Consider the following 18,435-nt stretch of genomic DNA (forward strand, 5'->3'; position numbering starts at 1 on the left):
TCTTTTTTCAGCCTTTCACTTTCAGCCTGTTTATATCTTTGGATCTAAAGTGGATTTCTTTTTCTTTTCTTTTTTTTTGACAGGAAAGAATTTTTTTTTTAAATATGAACTCAATCCATTTGGTGTATTTCAAAGGTGCAATACTTTTCTTCATTTATCAGTGAAAGAAGTTAAAAATTAATTTCCTAAGAAAATCAGCAAATGGCAAACAGATTTCCTTAAAAATCATAGTCACATATATAGTGTATCCTAGAAAAGAGGAGGGGCAAGACTGGTTCCACCCACTTTCATGAGTTTCATCAAATACTGGATCTACTCAAGGGTGGAGAGAAAAGGCAACTTTCAAAAAGGCAACTTTCAAAAAGGAGTATGTTATTTATTTATTTTTTTTGTAGTTTTTGGCCAGGGCTGGGTTTGAACCCGCCACCTCCAGCATATGGGGCCGGGGCCTTACTTCTTTGAGCCACAGGCACCACCCAGGAGTATGTTATTAAATGAGGCATTTACAGTACTCCTTCCTAAGAGCACCAGATGGGGGACATGTTTTCTAAACTAAATCTAAAAAGTGGAATGTGGAATCAATCCATCCTCCTCCCCTTATTCATTCCACTGGTTAATGAAAAAAAAAACAAAACAAAAGTAGGCCCAGCGCCTGTGGCTCAAGCAGCTAAGGCGCCAAACATACACCTGAGCTGGCAGGTTTGAATCCAGCCCGGCCCACCAAAAAACAATGACAGCTGCAACCAAAAAAAAAAAAAAAATAGCTGGGCATTGTGGGAGGCGCCTGTAGTCCCAGCAACTTGAGAGGCTGAGGCAGGAGAATTGCTTGAGCCTAGGAGTTGTAGGTTGCAGTGAACTGTGATGCCACAGCACTCTACCCAGGGCAACAGCTTGAGGCTCTGTCTCACAAAAAAAAACAAGACCAAAAAACAAACCCCACACACACTCCCTGCAAAGACAGAGGGGAAAAAAAAAAAAAGAACATTAAGATGTCCCAGATTACTGTCCAAAGTGGAACCAGGGAGCAGCTTCAACAATTCAAATTAATCTTTTACAGTGTCATCACAAGCATGCCTTGCTTTAAAAAAAAAAAAAAATTGGAGCAACAAAACAAAAACTAGTACTGATCACTTTTCTGACAATACACAATTACTCAAAATTAACTAGTACTGGGAGGGGAAAGGGGGGCCATACCTAGGGGCCTCGTCTGATACGAGTGCATGTGGGTAGGTGCAGGGCATTTGTCGTTATGACAAAAACAAATTTTAATTTTTAACGTTTAGTTTGATTTAAACATTGCTTTTAGTAGGATGCTGACATCAGCTGTGCAGAAAGGGCTCTGGAGAGATGTTCATAGCAGCATACACCTGCGGCTCTTCTTCGGTTCTGGAGGTTCCAGGGCAGGCAATATTGTTTCATCAAATACGTTCTTTAGGCCTTTCTGAATAAGTGCAGAACATGTCACATACTTGACAGCCTTCAGGTCACGGGCCAGCTTTTCAGCAGTCTCTGGTGTGTTAGGTTTCTGTTTATTCTTGGCAAGTTTCTCAATAGTAGAAGGATCATCTCTGAGATCAATTTGGGACCCAACAAGCAAGAAAAGTCTTTGCACAATAGTGAGTCATATCAGGCACCCACTTTTCTTTCACATTTTCAAATGAGGGCGGAGAGACCACTGAAAAGCAGACTAGAAATACATCTGTTTGTGGATAACTCAGCAGTTGTAATCTGTCATAATCCTCTTGCCCTGCAGTATCAAAAAGTCCAAGAGTATATGGCTCTCCACCAATCATTACTGTGACTGCATAGTTGTCAGAAACAGTTGGAACATATTCAGATGGAAATTTGTTTGTTCTGTAGGATATCAGGAGACGTGTTTTACCAACAGCACCATCGCCTACTACAATGCACTTAATTGTCTACATTGCTGAAGTAGTTTTATATCCACTATAAATATTTCAAATCTGATGTTGAGCTCGGCATCTCCACTGGGGCCTAAAGTGGGATTTCTTATAAACAGCCTGTAGTTGGACCATGTTATTTTTTTTCTCTTTTTTTAAGAATTTTTCTTTTAATCTCTATCTTTTGATTAGAGAGTTTGCTTCATTAACATTTAAAGTAATTATTGGGAAGAAGGGATTTACTTGCATTATTTAGTTAGTTCTTTTCTATATACCTTATAGCTTTTTTTGTTGCTCATTTCCTGAATTACTGTCCTTCTTTTGCATTTGATTTTTGTAGCGAAATATTTAAATTCTCTTTTCATTTCCCTTTGTGTATGGTCTGTAGCTGTTTTATTTTTTATTATAGGGATTATATTTATTAATAACATCATAAAGTTATAACATTCCTTTTTTTTTTTTAAAGAAATTCCTTTTATTTGTTTATTTATTTGTTTGATTTTTATTTGTTTGTGGTTTTTTGGCCAGGGCTGGGTTTGAACCCGCCACCTCTGGCATATGGGACCGGCGCCCTACTCCTTGAGTCACAGGTGCCGCCCAAGTTATAACATTCTAATTTGCATTTATACCAGCTTAACTTCAATAATACACAACCTTTCATACAGCTCCATCCCCACCCACTTTCAGCTTGACTTCAATAATACACAGCCTTTCATACAGCTCCATCCCCACCCACTTTCAGCTATTCATGTCACAAAAGTGCATCTTTATATATTATGTGTCCAGAAATATAGACTTATGCTTTATTAATGCATATGTCTCTCAAGTCATGTAGAAAGCAAAAAGTGAAGTTACAAACAGTTAAAATAACGCTAGCTTTTGTAATTGCCTATGCATTTCTTTTGCCAGAGATTTTTATTTCTTTCATATGGCTTTGACGTACTGTCTAACATTAAAGACTCCCTTTGTCATTTCTTGCTATACAGGTCTATTAGTAATGATCCCTTTCAGCTTTTGTTTATCTGGGAATACCTTAATTTCTTCTTCATTTTTGAAGGACAGTTTTGCCACATATAGGATTCTTGTTTTTTTTTTCCTACCAGCACTTTCAGAATATTATTTATAACTCTTCTTGTCTCTAATGTTTCTATTGAGAGAACTCTGCTGTTTTTTTTAATATACAAGGGACCCTTGTATGTCTTTATATATAAGGTATCTTCAATAAGGGTATATATATTTAAATATGTATATAATTTATAAATATTTACACTTATGTATATTTCTTGTTGTTTTTAACATTGTCTATTGTTGGTTTCCAGCAGTTTGATTATAATGTGCCTCAGTGTGTGTCCCTTTGAATTCATCCTGCTTAGAGTTGGTTGAGTTTCTTAAATGTTCATTATGTCTTTCATCAAATTTGGGAAGATTTTGGCTTTTGTTTCTTGAAATAATCTCTTGTCCCATTCTTTCTCTCCTTCAAGGACTCCAGCAATTTGTATGTTGGTCCTCTTAATGGTGTTGCTTAGGCTCAATCTCTTTTTTTTTTAATTTTTTTTTTTTTTTTTTAATTTGGCCGGGGCTGGGTTTGAACCCACCGCCTCCGGCATATGGGACCGGCGCCCTACCGGCTGAGCCACAGGCGCCGCCCTTTTTTTTTTCCTATTTCTAGTACTCCTAATATTCCTAATTTCAATTGGCTTATCTTCAAACATGCCGATTCTTTCTTCTGTTGGCTCAAATCTGCCTTTGAATTCCTGCAGTGAATTATTCATGTTAATTAATATACTTTTCATATTCAGAATTTCTTATTGGTTCCTCTCTATTTTTTTTTTTGAGACAAAGCCTCAAGCTGTCGCTCTGGGTAGAGTGTCATGGCGTCACAGCTCACAGAAAGCTCCAACTCTTGGGCGTAAGCCAAGATTCTCTTGCCTCAGCCTCCCAAGTAGCTGGGACTGCAGGTGCCCGCCACAGCACTTGGCTATCTTTTAGTTGAAGTTGTCATTGTTGTTTGGCAGACCTGGGCTGGATTTGAACCCGCCAGCTCTGGTGTATGTGGCTGCCGTCTTAGCTGCTTGAGCTACAGACACCAAGCATATATTTTATTTCTTTATTGATAATACTACAGTAGAGCCTCCATAGCTGACCACCTCCCTACATTGACCACCTCCTTAAGTTGACTTCTTATAGACCAGACATGCACCACATGTAGGTGTCAGTACAGTAGGCCTAGTTCCTTATGTTGACCACCTCTGTATGTTTACCTGCTTGTTACAATCCCTTGAGTGATCAACTTAGAGAGATTTCACTGTATTTTATTCATGTGTTATTTTCTTTACTTTGTTCATGTCTTCTTTTAGTTCTTTAAACATCTTGAGATAGTTGTTCTAAAGTCTGCCTGGTAAGTTCACCATCTGATCTTTCCCTCCCAGAGACGTTGTCAATTCATGTTTTTCCTTTGAAAGGACCATACTTTCCTTTTTCTATGTGATTTTTTAATTGAAAACTGAACATTTGAATTCTATGTGTCTTACTGTGGTAATACTGGAGATCTGATTTTCCCCTTTCCCGAGGGTTTGCTGTTTTTGTTTTGTTTCATTTTTTGATTATTATAATGTCTCTGTACCAGTGATCAGCCAGTGATCAGACATGTAAATTTAAGGTCTGCTTAGGTCTTTAACATGTATTGTGACTATCTAAGTTATGTATATGGTCTTTTCATTTCCTCAGCATTGACTTGTAATTTTAAAGATATTAGAGGTTTAACACAGGAAAATTGAAGGAGTTTACATCTAGGGATTTTATTTTAGTAAAATGGTGCAATAAGGTCATTCATCTGTTGACAGCATTTGGATGGGGATGAGTTTCAAGGCTATGTGACATGTATAACAACTATTGTGTAGACTTCAGGGAGCAATCCGGTAGTAATGAAAATTTTTTTTAAGTGCAGATTGGCAGCTAAGCTCCATGCAAGGTTGGATAGCATGCATTTATAATGGATTTAATGCTGTTCTCCAACAGTGTTCCATAGCATAGAAGTAGAGGAGAGAAAATGAATAGCTGGGATAATCTAGGTTTAGAGAATGCCAAAGACACTAGGAAAAGCATGGACTAGGGAGGTAAAAGTGAGGCAGGGAGGGTGTGGAGAGCGTACCTAATAGGAGGGGAAAACGAAAATGGTGAGAGATGAAGAAAAGTATGATCTGGAGTCTAAATGGTCTCCAAAAGAGCAAGTGAGGCTTAATTTGCTCTTTTCTGCTGATTGGAGAAAATGATAGAAAATCTTACCACGAAGCCCTGAATTTTAAGTTTGCAATTAGCATATTTGTTCCTCCACTCAACACACATTTACTATTTATTTTTTGTATGTCAGGCTCTGTGCTAAGTACTGGGACAACACACACTCAAAAGTAAAATTTATCTCAGCAATTCTGGTGCCTAACAGTGCTTGACGTTTAGTAAATACCTGTTGATGTTAATGGATACTTACACCATCTGATACATCAGAGAAAATTTTTTTAACTTTCTGTTAGTCAACAGTGGCAATAGGGCTGTATTAATAGTGTGGCCTTTCACCTTACTTTTTATTATATGTAGACTCCAGTATAACCTGGATTATTTGGATTGATTTTCTTATTTAAAGTCAATGGAAAAATTGTGAATCTCTCTATGACTATGTGGGGAGGCAGTATAAACTCATAAAATAAGTATTCTTGTGTGGAGAATTACCAGTTGGATAGCAAGAATCTTAGATAAAATGAGAAATCAAGTTTAATGTCGCAACCATATGAATAATAGTTCAGAAGTTGTATTTTCTAACTTTTCATTTTGAAACAATTTCTCATTTACAAAAAACGTTGCAAAAATAGAACAAGGAATTTTAGCTTTCCTAGAGTTAGCATTTTACATATGGTGCAATGATCAAAACCAGGAAATTAACATTGTTAAATAATTTTAATCTATAGACCTTATTCAGATTTCATCAATTGTCCCACCAGTGTCCTTTTTTCCTGGACTCTGAGTCAATCCAGATTTCTTCATTATATTTAGTTTCCATGACTCTCTGATCTCTTTTAATCTGGAACAGTTCCTCAGTCTTTGTCTTTCATGACTTTGACATATTTGAAGAGTACGGAGCAGTTTTTTTTTTTTTTTTTTAGACAGAGTCTCACTATGTTGCCCTTGGTAGAGTGTTATGGCATCACAGCTCACAGCAACCTCAAACTCTTGGGCTTAAGTGATTCTCTTGCCTCAGCCTCCCAAGTAGTTGGGACTACAGGCACCTGGATATTTTTTTGGTGCAGTTGTTCATTGTTATTTTGGTTGGCCCAGGCCAGTTTTGAACCCGCCAGCCTCGGTGTATGTGGCTGGTGCCGTAAACACTGTGCTATGGGCGCCGAGCCAGTACTGAGTAATTATTTTTCGAAATGTCTGTCAGCTTGGACTTTTTTGCTCTTTCCTCATGATTAAATTCAAGTTAGTGCTTTTTTTGGCAAGTGCACCAGAAGGTTAATGTTGTGTCCTTCCAGTGTATCATATCAGGAGGCACATGATGTGTCTTATTACTGTTGACATTAATTTTGATCATTTTATTAAGGAGGGGTCTTCAGGTTTCTTTCTCCTCTGTTAACACTGTTTTCCCCTTTTTAGTTTGTGAGCATCCCATGGGGAGATACTTTGAAATTATGTATATTCTATTTCATTTCATGCTTTCACCAACTAACTTTATCATCTATTAGAATCCTTTCTGAAACAATTACGAATAGTTTGCCAAGTGGCAATTTTCTGTTTTCATCATCTCTTAACAATTAAAACTCTACTGTGAGAGTTTTTCTCTTCTCTATCATTTATTCATTTATTTATTTAAATCCCTGTGGACTGTGGCAATAATTTGTTTTATTACTTGAGTTATGTATAATCCATTACTATATTTTATAAATCCATTATATATTTTATTGATCAAGTTGTCACAGATTTGGCCACTTGGAAACTCCTTCAAGTTGACTTCTGTGTTCTTGAACATGTCCTTATTATTTCTTGAGTTTTTCCTTTCTGGTAGAACAGGCTATTCCATGTTCATCATTAGACAGTATTTCTTTTTATAGTAGTTTGCATTTTAAATTATTTTTTGCTTTTTTTTTTAGGTATGAGGATACATGGGCTGCACTTCACAGAAGAGCCAAGGAATGTGCAAGTGCTGGAGAGGTAAAGAATTGACTACTGTTATACTATACTCATAGTAAAGTTTCCTTTTTCAGTGTTAAATGCTAGTTTTTAAAAAACTAAATTTAAATTGTATTAAAATGTTTTTTAGGATATCTGAATTTGGATCTAATAGTTTTTTATTATGAAACTACCCGAATAAAACACATTTTTATAATTTCTAAGTCAAGTAATTTATTTTATTTTATTTTTTCTTTAAGAGACAGAGTCTTATTTTGTCGCCCTCGGTAGAGTGCCATGGTGTCACAGCTCACAGCCAGGCACCTCCAGCTCTTGCTCTTGGGCTTAGGCGATTCTCTTGCCTTAGCCTCCCAAGTAGCTGGGACTACAGGCGCCCGCTACAACGCCCGGCAATTTTTGTTGCAGTTTGGCCAGGGCTGGGTTTGAACCCGCCACCCTCGGTATATGGGGCTGGCACCCTACTCACTGAGCCATAGGAGCTGCCCCTAAGTCAAGTAATTCAGTTGGGCTAAAGAGTTTATAACTTTGATACTAAGGACAGGTAAATATCTGATTCATCTAGGTATAATGTTTTGAATTGGAATCTGATGACTTTGCAATATATGTAAATTATAAGATGTAATCTCTATCCTCTATGTAAGAATTTGGGCAAAAGCTTAACTTTGCTCAATCTACCTAAAATCGTTAATTTGCTTAGCAGATTATTATAAAAATTTCTTTCTTTTTTTTTTTCCTGAGACAGAGTCTCACTTGTCGCCTTTGGTAGAGTGCTGTGGTGTCACAGCTCATGGTAACCTCCAACTCCTGGGCTTAAGTGATGCTCTACAGGTGCCCATCACAGTGCCCAGCTATTTTTTGGTTGTAGTTGTCATTGTTGTTTGGCAGGCCCAAGCTGGATTTGAACCCGCCAGCTCCAGTGTATGTGGCTATATCACCTAATGAAAAGTTAAGCTAGTTAAAAAAAAATGTATCTATTGGCCAAAGGAGTCGATTAGAAAACCTATCTGTCCTCATAAAAAGTGAGCATACAGGCCAGGTGCTATGGCTCACGCCTATAATCCTAGTACTCTGGGCGGCTGAGGCGGGTGGTTTATCTGAGCTTACCGGTTCAAAACCAGCCTGAGCAAGAGCGAGACCCCCATCTCTAAAAATAGCTGGGTGTTGTAGTGGGCACCAATAGTCCCAGCTACTTGGGAGGCTGAGGCAAGAGAATCACTTGAGCCCAAGAGTTTGAGGTTGCTGTGAGACATACCATGGCACTCTACAGAGGGCAACAAAGTGAGACTCTATCTCAAAAAAAAAAAAAAAGAAAATCACGGGGGCATATATGTAGTCTCCTATCTGGATTTGTTTCCATGGTCTTGGCCTCACATAAGTGTGGGGTTCTAAGTTATATTTTCTTTATGATCAATGAACTTCTGCATTAAGAAATGAGACAGTTTGGAGAAAAGGGAACACTTCTACACTGCTGGTGGGAATGCAAACTAATACGTTCCTTTTGGAAAGATGTTTGGAGAATACTTAGGGATCTAAAAATAGACCTGCTATTTGATCCTATAATACCTTTACTAGGTATATATCCAGAAGACCAAAAATCACATTATAACAAAGATATTTGTACCAGAATGTTTATTGCAACCCAATTCATAATTGCTAAGTCTTGGAAGAAGCCCAAGTGCCCATTGACCCATGAATGGATTAATTGTGGTATATGTACACCATGGAATACTATGCGGCCTTAAAAAAGATGGAGACTTTACCTCTTTTATGTTTACATGGATGGAGCTGGAACATACTCTTCTTAGCAAAGTATCTCAAGAATGGAAGAAGAAGTATCCAGTGTACTCAGCTCTACTATGAAACCATAACCCAACCATATGAAAGCTATAACCCAACTATAGCCTAAGAATATGGGGAAAGGGGATAGGGAAGGGAGGAGGGGGGGAGGATGGGTGGAAGAAGGGTGATTGGTGGGACTACATCTAAGGTGCATCTTACAAGGGTACATGTGAAATTTACTAAACGTAGAGTACAAATGTTTAACACAATAACTAAGACAATACCGTGAAGGCTATGTTAACTTGTTTGATGAAAATATTTCAAATTGTATATAAAACCAGCACATTGTCCACAATTGCATTAATGTACACAGCTATGATTTAATAAAAAAAAGAAATGAGACAGTTGCATATGACTATGTTCTTTGACACTCAGCATAAACAAACAAAAGTTCTTCGTGGCTAAAACTGTTTAAAGGTAGTGTCCTCATATTTTTATGGACCAAGTCATAGCAAATAAATAAATCACCAAAAGTTTGAATCACTAGAGCTAAAGAGTGAGATTTGCAAAAGACTTTAGATATTGAACTATTGAATATGAAGTATTGAATAGGTATTTACACATCTCTCAAGCGATAAAAGATGGATTTAAAAATGAATAAAGAATAAGGAATAAGATATTATCAAACATGATTTTAAAGTCATTGAAATTAAAAACCCAAAAGATGTGCTTACTAGCAATTAGATGCAACTGAAGAAATAGTACAATAGAAGGGCCGAAGAGTCTAAAAATAAATGATTTCTGAAAAAAAGTGGAAAATCTGAAAGAGAAATTAGAGAATAGTTATAAAAGATTTTTAGGCTGCTACTTGGGAGGCTGAGGCAAGAGAATTGTCTAAGCCCAAGAGTTGGAGGTTGCTGTGAGCTGTGACGTGACGGCACTCTACCAAGGGCAATAAAGTAAGACTCTGTCTCTTTAAAAAAAAAAAAAAAAAAAGATTTTTAGGTTGAACTAAATGAGAGCGACAGTTTTCAAAGAATTTTGATCTATAAAACTAAGTTTCATATGGGTCATATATCTCCAGTAAACATTCCAGAAAGAATGAGGGAGAGACAATGTAGAGAAAGATAAATGGATAAGAATTTTCCACAAATGAGATATGTAAATCCTTAGATCTCTGCAGAAAGTACAACAAACAATTAAGATAATTATCCACACCTAGACACCTCAGTTTGAAACCATAGAACATTAAAGGAAAGGAGAAGATCTCAGAATAACCAGAGAGAAAAGATAGATCATGTATTATAAATGAATGAATTCCACAGCAGATTCCTGAAAGTATTACAAGGATTAGGATAAAAGTAAGACGTTTTTAGACAGAAACAGTTTTCGAGGTTTAGCGCTTGTACACAATGGTTAGGGCACTGGCCACATATACCCAAGGCTGGTGGATTTGAACCCAGCCTGGGCCTGCTAAACAACAAGGACAACTGCAATAAAAAAAAAATAGCTGGACATTGTGGTGGGCGCCTATAGTCCCAGCTTCTTGGAGGCTGAGGCAAGAGACTCGCTTAAGCCCAGGAGTTTGAAGTTGCTGTGAGTTGTGAAGCTACGGCACTCTACCGAGGGCAACATACTGAGACTCTGTCTCAAAACAAAACAAAAGAAAACAGTTTTCTATCAATTGTCCCCCAAGAAAGGAACTTCTAAAGAATAATTCAAGAAAAAAGGAAAGTGATTTTGGAAGATAGGTCAGAGATGTAGGAAGTAATGATGAACAGAAAAGATGATAGACATAGATAAGTCTAAACAAACAGTGGACGTATGTATCTAATTTGTATGATTAAAAATGGTAGAACAAGATAAAACAGTAATGCTAGAGAACAAAGCATGTAAGCTGGAAAATATGAAAAAGTGAAACTGACCTACGGTACATCTTACAAGGGTGAAATTTACTAAATGTAGAATATAAATGTCTTAACACATTAAGTAAGAAAATGCCAGGAAGGCTATATTAACCAGTTTGATGAAAATATTTCAAATTGTATATAAATCCAGCACATGGTACCCATGATTGCATTAATGTACACAGCTATGATTTAATAAAAAAAAAAGTGAAACTGGAGTCCATGAATCTGGACACAACTGATCAACAGAATAAAGACATTGGCATTTTCTCTTGCTTAACTTCAGTGATCTATTTCTGAAAATGACATGTTCCATGTAAGAAGAACCTAGAATAGGTTCATTCAATAGGTTAAAACATTTCCCATGTTTTAAACTGATAAGAACAGATCTTAGCCAGAAGGCCCAGAAGTGATCCTATTTCCAATATTTTAAATTAGAAAAATTACAGCATATCACATGTCAACCCAAAACTTTTAACCAACTTCCTTAAATGTATTTTAAATCAGGCTTGGTGCCTATAGCTCAGTGGTTAGGGCTCAGGCCATGTACAGTGGGGCTGATGGGTTTGAACCCGGCCTGGGCCTGCTAAACCACAATGACAACTACAAAAAAAAAAAAAAGAATAGTCAGGCGTTGTGGTGGGTGCCTGCAGTCCTAGCTACTTGGGAGGCTGAGGTAAGAGCTTAAGCCTGAGTTTGAGGATGCTGTGAGCTGACGCCATGGCAGTCTACTGAGGGCTACATCGTGAGACTCTTGTCTCAAAAAAAAAAAAAAAAAAATTTTATTTTAAATTAAAAAAAGTCACAAATTCCTACTCATTAGATTATCAAAAATTAAGAAGCTTTTAGTTTTCTGTGCAGATGATCATTATTTGCAGATTATAGTTTTGTTTTTTTCCTTGGAAGAAATGTGATGAGAAACAACTAGGGATGTAAATTGATTGGAATAATCTAATTAGAAAAAAAATGAGTTGGCATTAGGTAGAAGTTGAAGTTGCATTTAAATTTCAAAGAATAATTCTCCTAGGGATTTTTCCAGAGATTTGCATCTAGGCTACAGAAGGGCTTGGAGGAGGAGTCCAGTTACCTTGAGCCCCATGAGATGAGATCAGTATCTTGGACACATCTGTGAAACTCTTGTATATGTGCACCAGAAGATTTGTACCAGAATGTTTGCTGCAACCTTTCTTTAAGCTTTAGACAATCCCAAGTCCATCTGCAGGATAAAGCTTTACATGAATAAATGGTATTACTCATTTTTTATTTTATCTTATATTTTATATTTAATTTAGTATTTTATTTATATATTTTTAGACAGGATCCTAGGCTAGATTTCATTATAGCTCACTGGAGCCTCAAACTCCTGGGTTTAAGCGATCCTGATGCCTCAGCCTCCTGAATAGCTAGGACTACAGGCATATACCACCTTACCCTGCTAATTTTTCCCTTCCCTTCCCTCCCCTTTCTTTCTTTTCTTTCTTCCCTTCCCTTTCCTTCCTTCCTTCTTTTTTTTTTTTTTTTTGGTAGAGATGGAGTCTCACTCTTACTCAGGCTAGTCTTGAATTCCTGGCCTTAAGCACTCCTCTTCCCTCAGCCTCCCAAAATGGTAGGATTCTGGACCACACTTTGTTATTTTAAAACCCACATCTGTTCAAAAGTACTTCTGTTGCTTTCTAGAAATATAGTATCCAGCTTTAAAAAAAAATGAAAATTTATTTTGAAGCTTTCTGTGATGTGTTTATTATTGAGACATATGTAAATATTTAAATTTATATCTTTAATATGCATACTGTTAAAGTAGTCATGTGTTTCTTTTTTCAGACTTGCTCATATGTCTTTAGTGACTTTTAACCAGAGTCAGCCTCTCAGGGCAAATATATTTAGGGACAGTTCAGTCTTTAATAAATTACTTTATACTCATCTACTTTAAAGCTAACTCTTACTGTGTAGTTGTAGCAACATTTTATAAAACAGCTATGGTCAATGGTAACATTCTTGTCTAGGCTTTTTCTAAGAAAGTTTTTGAACTTTTTTTTCTCGCTTAATATGTAAATGAATGTTGTAAATAGTTAATATCTAAGGGGTTAGACTTCAGGGGCAGTTTTAAAGTTAGACTTCCAGAATTTTGCTTCTAATTCCTATTATTGTGAAATATTAGCTTGCCTTCAAATTGAACTCTCAAGATTCATGGTTTTCTTGAACAGTTTGATGTTAACCTAATTGAATTAGACGGTTTCATTCTCTGCATTCAGTGTGGATTTCCTTTGGGTGGAGGAAAGTGAACTGAGCTAGGTGCTGGAAATCCTGGTTTCTACTCCTCGCTGTGCTAATGTATTCTGACCTTGGGGAAATAACTTATTAGTTTTTTCATCTATGGTGTAATATCATGTGTTCTGCCTATATGTAAAATTGTTTGGAAATCAAATACATAATGTATCTCTCAAAACTTTGAACTGCTGAGTTTTATGCAATGTAAGGTCTTATTACCCATATTGTAAATCATTAATGTTACCTGGTTTTTCTTCAGGTAGATCTCAGTGTCCACCAAAAGGAATTTTGGAATGTAGCACTGTGGGTTTGCCTTGCTCTTTAAACTTGATTTCCTAGTGCTGAGTCTGGGTTTGTTAGCTTTTTTACTTAGAAGTGGAAAAAATGGACTTCCTGGTGATAGTGTCTTTTTTATCATGAAGTAAAAAAGTTACACATGATAAAATTAATAGATAACAATACAGTTTTTCAGTACCTTTTCTTTTGCTAGAATTTGTTTTCTTCTTCCTTTTCTACATCCTTGGAGTACAATTCCTAGTATGTTTATTAAGGGCAGGGCTCATTGTCAAATTCCCTGGGATTGAATCTAGGTCCACTGTGGTCCTTGGGAAAGTGACTTAGCTTTATTATGCTTCCGCTTTTAATCTGTAAAATGGATATGAAACTATTTCTTAGTTTCCAGGTTGCTATGTGATTTAAGCACTATAATGCAGGTATATGTAAATTGATGAGTACAGAGTCTGGCACATAGGAAATGCTCGGTATGTTTTAGTATCATTGTATAATTATTGATAATGATTTCTAAGGATCCATTCAACCTCTCATTCTTTTAAATTAAAATGGTAGTTTAGTACTTTCCGACCCTGCTTAGCTTCCGAGATCAGACGAGATCGGGTGCGTTCAGGGTGGTATGGCCTGATATTCTTTCTACATACATGTATATTCTGCACTCAGAATACAGTTTTCAGTTTTGTTGAAGGGATGAACTAAACTATAGTTATATTTTAATATTTAAATACATTGTGCTTTAATTTTCAATAAGAAATGGTTCATTTTTGTAAATTATTTATTTTTCTTTCTTTTTTTTGAGACAGAGTCCTACATTGTCAGTCTTGGTAGAGTGCTGTGGTGTCACAGCTCACAGCAACCTCAAACTCTTGAGTTTAAGCAATTCTCTTGCCTTAGCCTCTGAGTAGCTGGGACTACAGGTGCCCACCACAACTCCTGGCTATTTTTTGTTGAGGTTGTCATTGTTTAGCTGGCCTGGGCCGGGTTCGAACCTGCCTGCCTCAGTGTATGTGGCTGGCGCCGTAACTTCTGTGCTATGGGCTCTGAGCCTGTCTTTTTCACATTATTAATTGAGACAGCCCTATAATAAAGAAATTAATTTTTTTCTTAGAGCTTAAAATCTGAAGTTAAGAGAATTTACGAGACATGTCACTAAAATATAAACACAAACACCAACAGGGCATTGTTATGCTTTGTTCACCATTGCATCTCCAGTGCCCAAAACAGTTTTTAACAAATAGTGAGTGGTCAGTATAAATTTTTTGAATATTATAAATGAATTTTATAAACATAAATTCTTTTTTTAAACTTTGGTTTTCTTATTGTATACCTATTATAGCTATTGTCTTTTAGCACTGTTCAGTATTTTTAAAGCTATTTTTAGAGGAGTTTTTTTGTTTTGTTTTGTTTTTTGAGATCGGGTTTTGCTCTGTCACCCAGGCAATCGTGTGATCATAGCTCACTGCAGCCTCCAAATCCTAGACTGAAGGGATCTCCCTGGTTCAGCCTCCCAAGTAGCTAGGACTAAAGGCATGCACCACCCCAACTGGCTAATTTTGTAAATTTTTTTTAAAAGATGGGATCTTGCTGTGTTGCCTTGGTTGGTTTTGAACTCCTGGCCTCAATGAGTCCTCCAGTCTCAGCCTTCCAAAGTTCTGTGATTATAGGCATGAGCCACTGGGTCCAGCTATTTTTTTTAGAAATCTTTGTAAAGACCAGTTGGTAATAGGCATTTTTTAAGTACACACAGTTAATGAGAAATGCAGTTTGCATAATGCTTAGTATCACCTTCCCCACTCAGTTGTGGCTTGAATATGAAAGAGAATGTGGTTATTCCTTCAGTGTGGGTTGAAAAACCATAGGGAGGTGCTCGCTTCGGCAGCACATATACTAAAATTGGAACGATACAGAGAAGATTAGCATGGCCCCTGCGCAAGGATGACACGCAAATTCGTGAAGCGTTCCATATTTTAAAAAAAAAAAAAAAAAAAAAGAAAAACCATAGGGAGATGTTTTACAGCTTAGTTCCTTTATTTCCTACTATGTTAAAATGTAGAAACAGAACCAATCCAGTACCACATACAAATAATTTATCTTTGATTTATTGATTACGCTAAAGTTATTACTTATTTTAGTGAGATTTAATAAGAATTTGTTGTATTCAGATTCTAACTTCTAAAGAACCTTAATCTTGGAATGTGTAAATTGTCTTCTTTGAATAATTTAACTATGAACTCTGTTCACAGATCTTACATATAAAATTTAAATGCATATTCTTTTGTGACAAATGGCTTTTTCTACTTTTATTTTTATTGTATAGAATATGGGTATTTTTCACAATTCTTGTTTATCGAAGGTATTTTCAAAAGATGACCTCTCTTTGCTCCTCCTAAATCTTATTCTAGACCTTTTCCCCTCTGATCATGTTAAGACCAAAACAAAATAGTCTGGGAGAGACTGATGGCTGTCATTTTCTTTAACGCCTTCAGGAAATGAAGTTAGAATTATCTTACTCTAGTCTAGAATCTCACAACCTTGCTATTAGGAACTCTTTACATCTGCAATTCCTTCTTTGTTACTGTAACTCTTTTCTTCTATACTGGAATTATCAGTTGTCTAATAATTCTTTCATACATGTATAATTACGATTTACCTTACTCAATGCAATAAATGTTCCTGTTTAAATGTAAATAGAGTGAATCATGGTATATTCTAAATACATTCGGGAGCTGTTTAAAGAACTTTTGTAAACCAGTAGTTACTGGCTAATTATGTTTTGACTTTGTTTTGTTTCTTTTCTTTTTGGTTGTTAGTGGTAGTTTTTTGTTTGTGTTTTTTTCTAGATTTGTATTTTAAATATATAGTTTGCTTAAAAACAGGGTATACTTCGAAGTGAATTCTAAGATCATTTTTGAACTTTTCTGTGGGTTAAGAAACACTGATACAAACAGTAATTTGAGGTTTCTTGCACTGAATATTAAGTTGATTCTTTTCTAAAAAGGAAAACAACTTCAGTCTCTTTTAGAATGTGCTGTCATCTGTACTCAGTGGAAAGATTGTTAAGGGTAACATTAAATCTTATTATGCTAACTGTACTTTCTTCCTGCCTAAAATCTGGCTGCCCTTTACCCCTCCTCTTGTGTGTTGCAGCTGGTGGATAGCGAGGTGGTCATGCTCTCAGCACACTGGGAGAAGAAGAGGACGAGCCTCTTAGAGCTACAGGAGCAGCTCCAGCAGCTCCCAGCTTTAATAGCAGATTTGGAATCCATGACAGCAAATCTGAGTAAGTTGCATTTGTACAGTACTTTAAGGGATGGAAACAATTTGGACTGGAATGGTGTAATTTCAGAGCTTTTAAGAATACATTAAATGCTTTGTTAACCAAATTTTTTTTATAATCATGAGTTCTAGTTAATTTCATATTCTCATTAACTGAGTATTAGATAGACAATAATTTGAGGTATAGAAATTACTTCTAAAATATACCACCATTTATATCTCAGTTTATCTCAGGACACATAATTAAAATTTTATTGATTCTTAAAGTGACTTGGGGCTGTCTTTGTGATGTTGAATCTCTTCGTTTAAAAATGTAAATGTAGATTGCATTATTGTACACAGCTAGGATTTAATAAAAAAATATAAAAATGTAAATGTAGAAAATAAAAGATATTGGGTGACTTTGTCCTTTGTACTCCACAATTGTTGCTTTTAAAATTTAGGTCTGCAAGAGGTTTATGTCTTGTTTTTTGTTTTCTTTTTTTTTTATCTTTAAACTGATGACAGATCAAGTAAATCCTGTTATATAAGGTTGTCTCTTTTGGTTAAATTTATACTTTGTAGAATTTATTTTTGAGATTGTTATTTTCATTTCGATAGAGTAACTCTTCTTGGGTTTATGTTCAGAAAATTTTCTTTTATGTTCGACAGTACCACACATGAGGACAATATTATGGCTTACTATTTTCTAATCAAACTAAAGATCTTAGTGAAGTAAGAGGTAGGGGCTATCTCTATAGGAGATAAACTTCTAGAGCTCATAACCTAATCTAGTCTTATTGGTGAGAAGCTAAGAATACACTATCATCTCCTGTTTTTTGTATGTTTGTTTTGTTTTTTCTTTTTCTTGAGACAGAGTCTTACTCTGTTGCCCTAGGCTAGAGTGCAGCATCAGTCTAGCTCACAGCAACCTCAGACTCTTGGGTGCAAGCAATCCTCTTGCTTCCATCTCCTGAGTACCTGGTAATATAGGTGTTGGCCACAACACCCAGATAATTTTTCTATTTTTAGTTGAGACGGGTTCTCACTCTTGCTCAGGCTGGTCTCAAACTCCCAAGCTCAAGGGATCCTCCTGCTTTGGCCTCTGAGAATGCTAGGATTACAGGTATAAGCCACAGGCCTAGCCTCCTCCTGTCTCTAATATTGGGGCTTATTTAAAGTAAAAAAAAAACTGATATAAAAAATAATCAGCAAATCATAAATCAACTTTTTGAGTGTGTAGATAAAATAGGCAAATGGTATTTGGAATGCCCTTGCTGATAACAAACAATAGCTAACATTTATAGCACCTAGTATAGATTATTAGGTGCTTTCTAGATGCTATCTTTAATTCAGACCAGAACCCTACAGAAGTGGCTTTTGTTATCCCTACTTTGCAAATAAAGAAACTAAGGCTTGAAGAGGTTGTGACTTGCTCAGTATGGTACCGTTGATATATGGATCAAGGATCCCCAGCCACATTGATGATGTCCTCAGTGGAATGAGGATAGGATGGCAGTTGTCAGTAGGTCTTCGTGAACTGTATTCTTCAGGCCCACTGGCTGTTACAGTGGCTTCTCGGGTCATTGTTTTGTTTCTTCTGAAGGCAGGGCATGGAAAAGAGATTCTTGGTATTGGGAGAAATGTAAAATATCTGTGGTTGCCATCTGTGTTATTTCCCTCTTGTAGGTACAGTAAAGATCCTTTCCAAGCCTTGGATAACTAACCAATGGAAATGGCCTTCAAGATATTTGGAATTTTCTTCTTCTTCTTTTTTTTTTTCCTGAGACAGTCTCTCACTGTGTTGTCCAGGCTAGAGTGCTATGGTGTCAGCCTAGCTCACAGTAACCTCA

At 36.3% G+C, this 18,435-nt stretch overlaps 1 protein-coding gene, 1 non-coding gene and 1 pseudogene across 4 annotated transcripts in view; 2 read left to right on the forward strand and 1 right to left on the reverse strand.

Moving 5' to 3' along the window:
* The window catches only part of DTNBP1 (dystrobrevin binding protein 1), a 173,588-nt gene that overhangs the window by 18,104 nt on the left and 137,049 nt on the right, over positions 1–18,435 (forward strand). For all 3 annotated transcript variants that reach the window (XM_053603831.1, XM_053603832.1, XM_053603833.1), the window contains 2 exons: positions 7,043–7,103; positions 16,475–16,607. In XM_053603831.1, coding sequence (XP_053459806.1) covers positions 7,043–7,103; positions 16,475–16,607 — 194 coding nt within the window. The remainder of the gene's footprint in view (positions 1–7,042; positions 7,104–16,474; positions 16,608–18,435) is intronic.
* On the reverse strand, positions 1,352–1,925 carry LOC128594922 (cell division control protein 42 homolog; annotated as a pseudogene).
* On the forward strand, positions 15,191–15,297 carry LOC128594995 (U6 spliceosomal RNA). The gene has a single exon (XR_008382691.1). It is a non-coding gene; the product is annotated as a U6 spliceosomal RNA (small nuclear RNA).

This window comes from Nycticebus coucang, chromosome 9, assembly GCF_027406575.1.
Source record: "Nycticebus coucang isolate mNycCou1 chromosome 9, mNycCou1.pri, whole genome shotgun sequence".
In the NCBI taxonomy this organism is placed as follows: domain Eukaryota; kingdom Metazoa; phylum Chordata; class Mammalia; order Primates; family Lorisidae; genus Nycticebus; species Nycticebus coucang.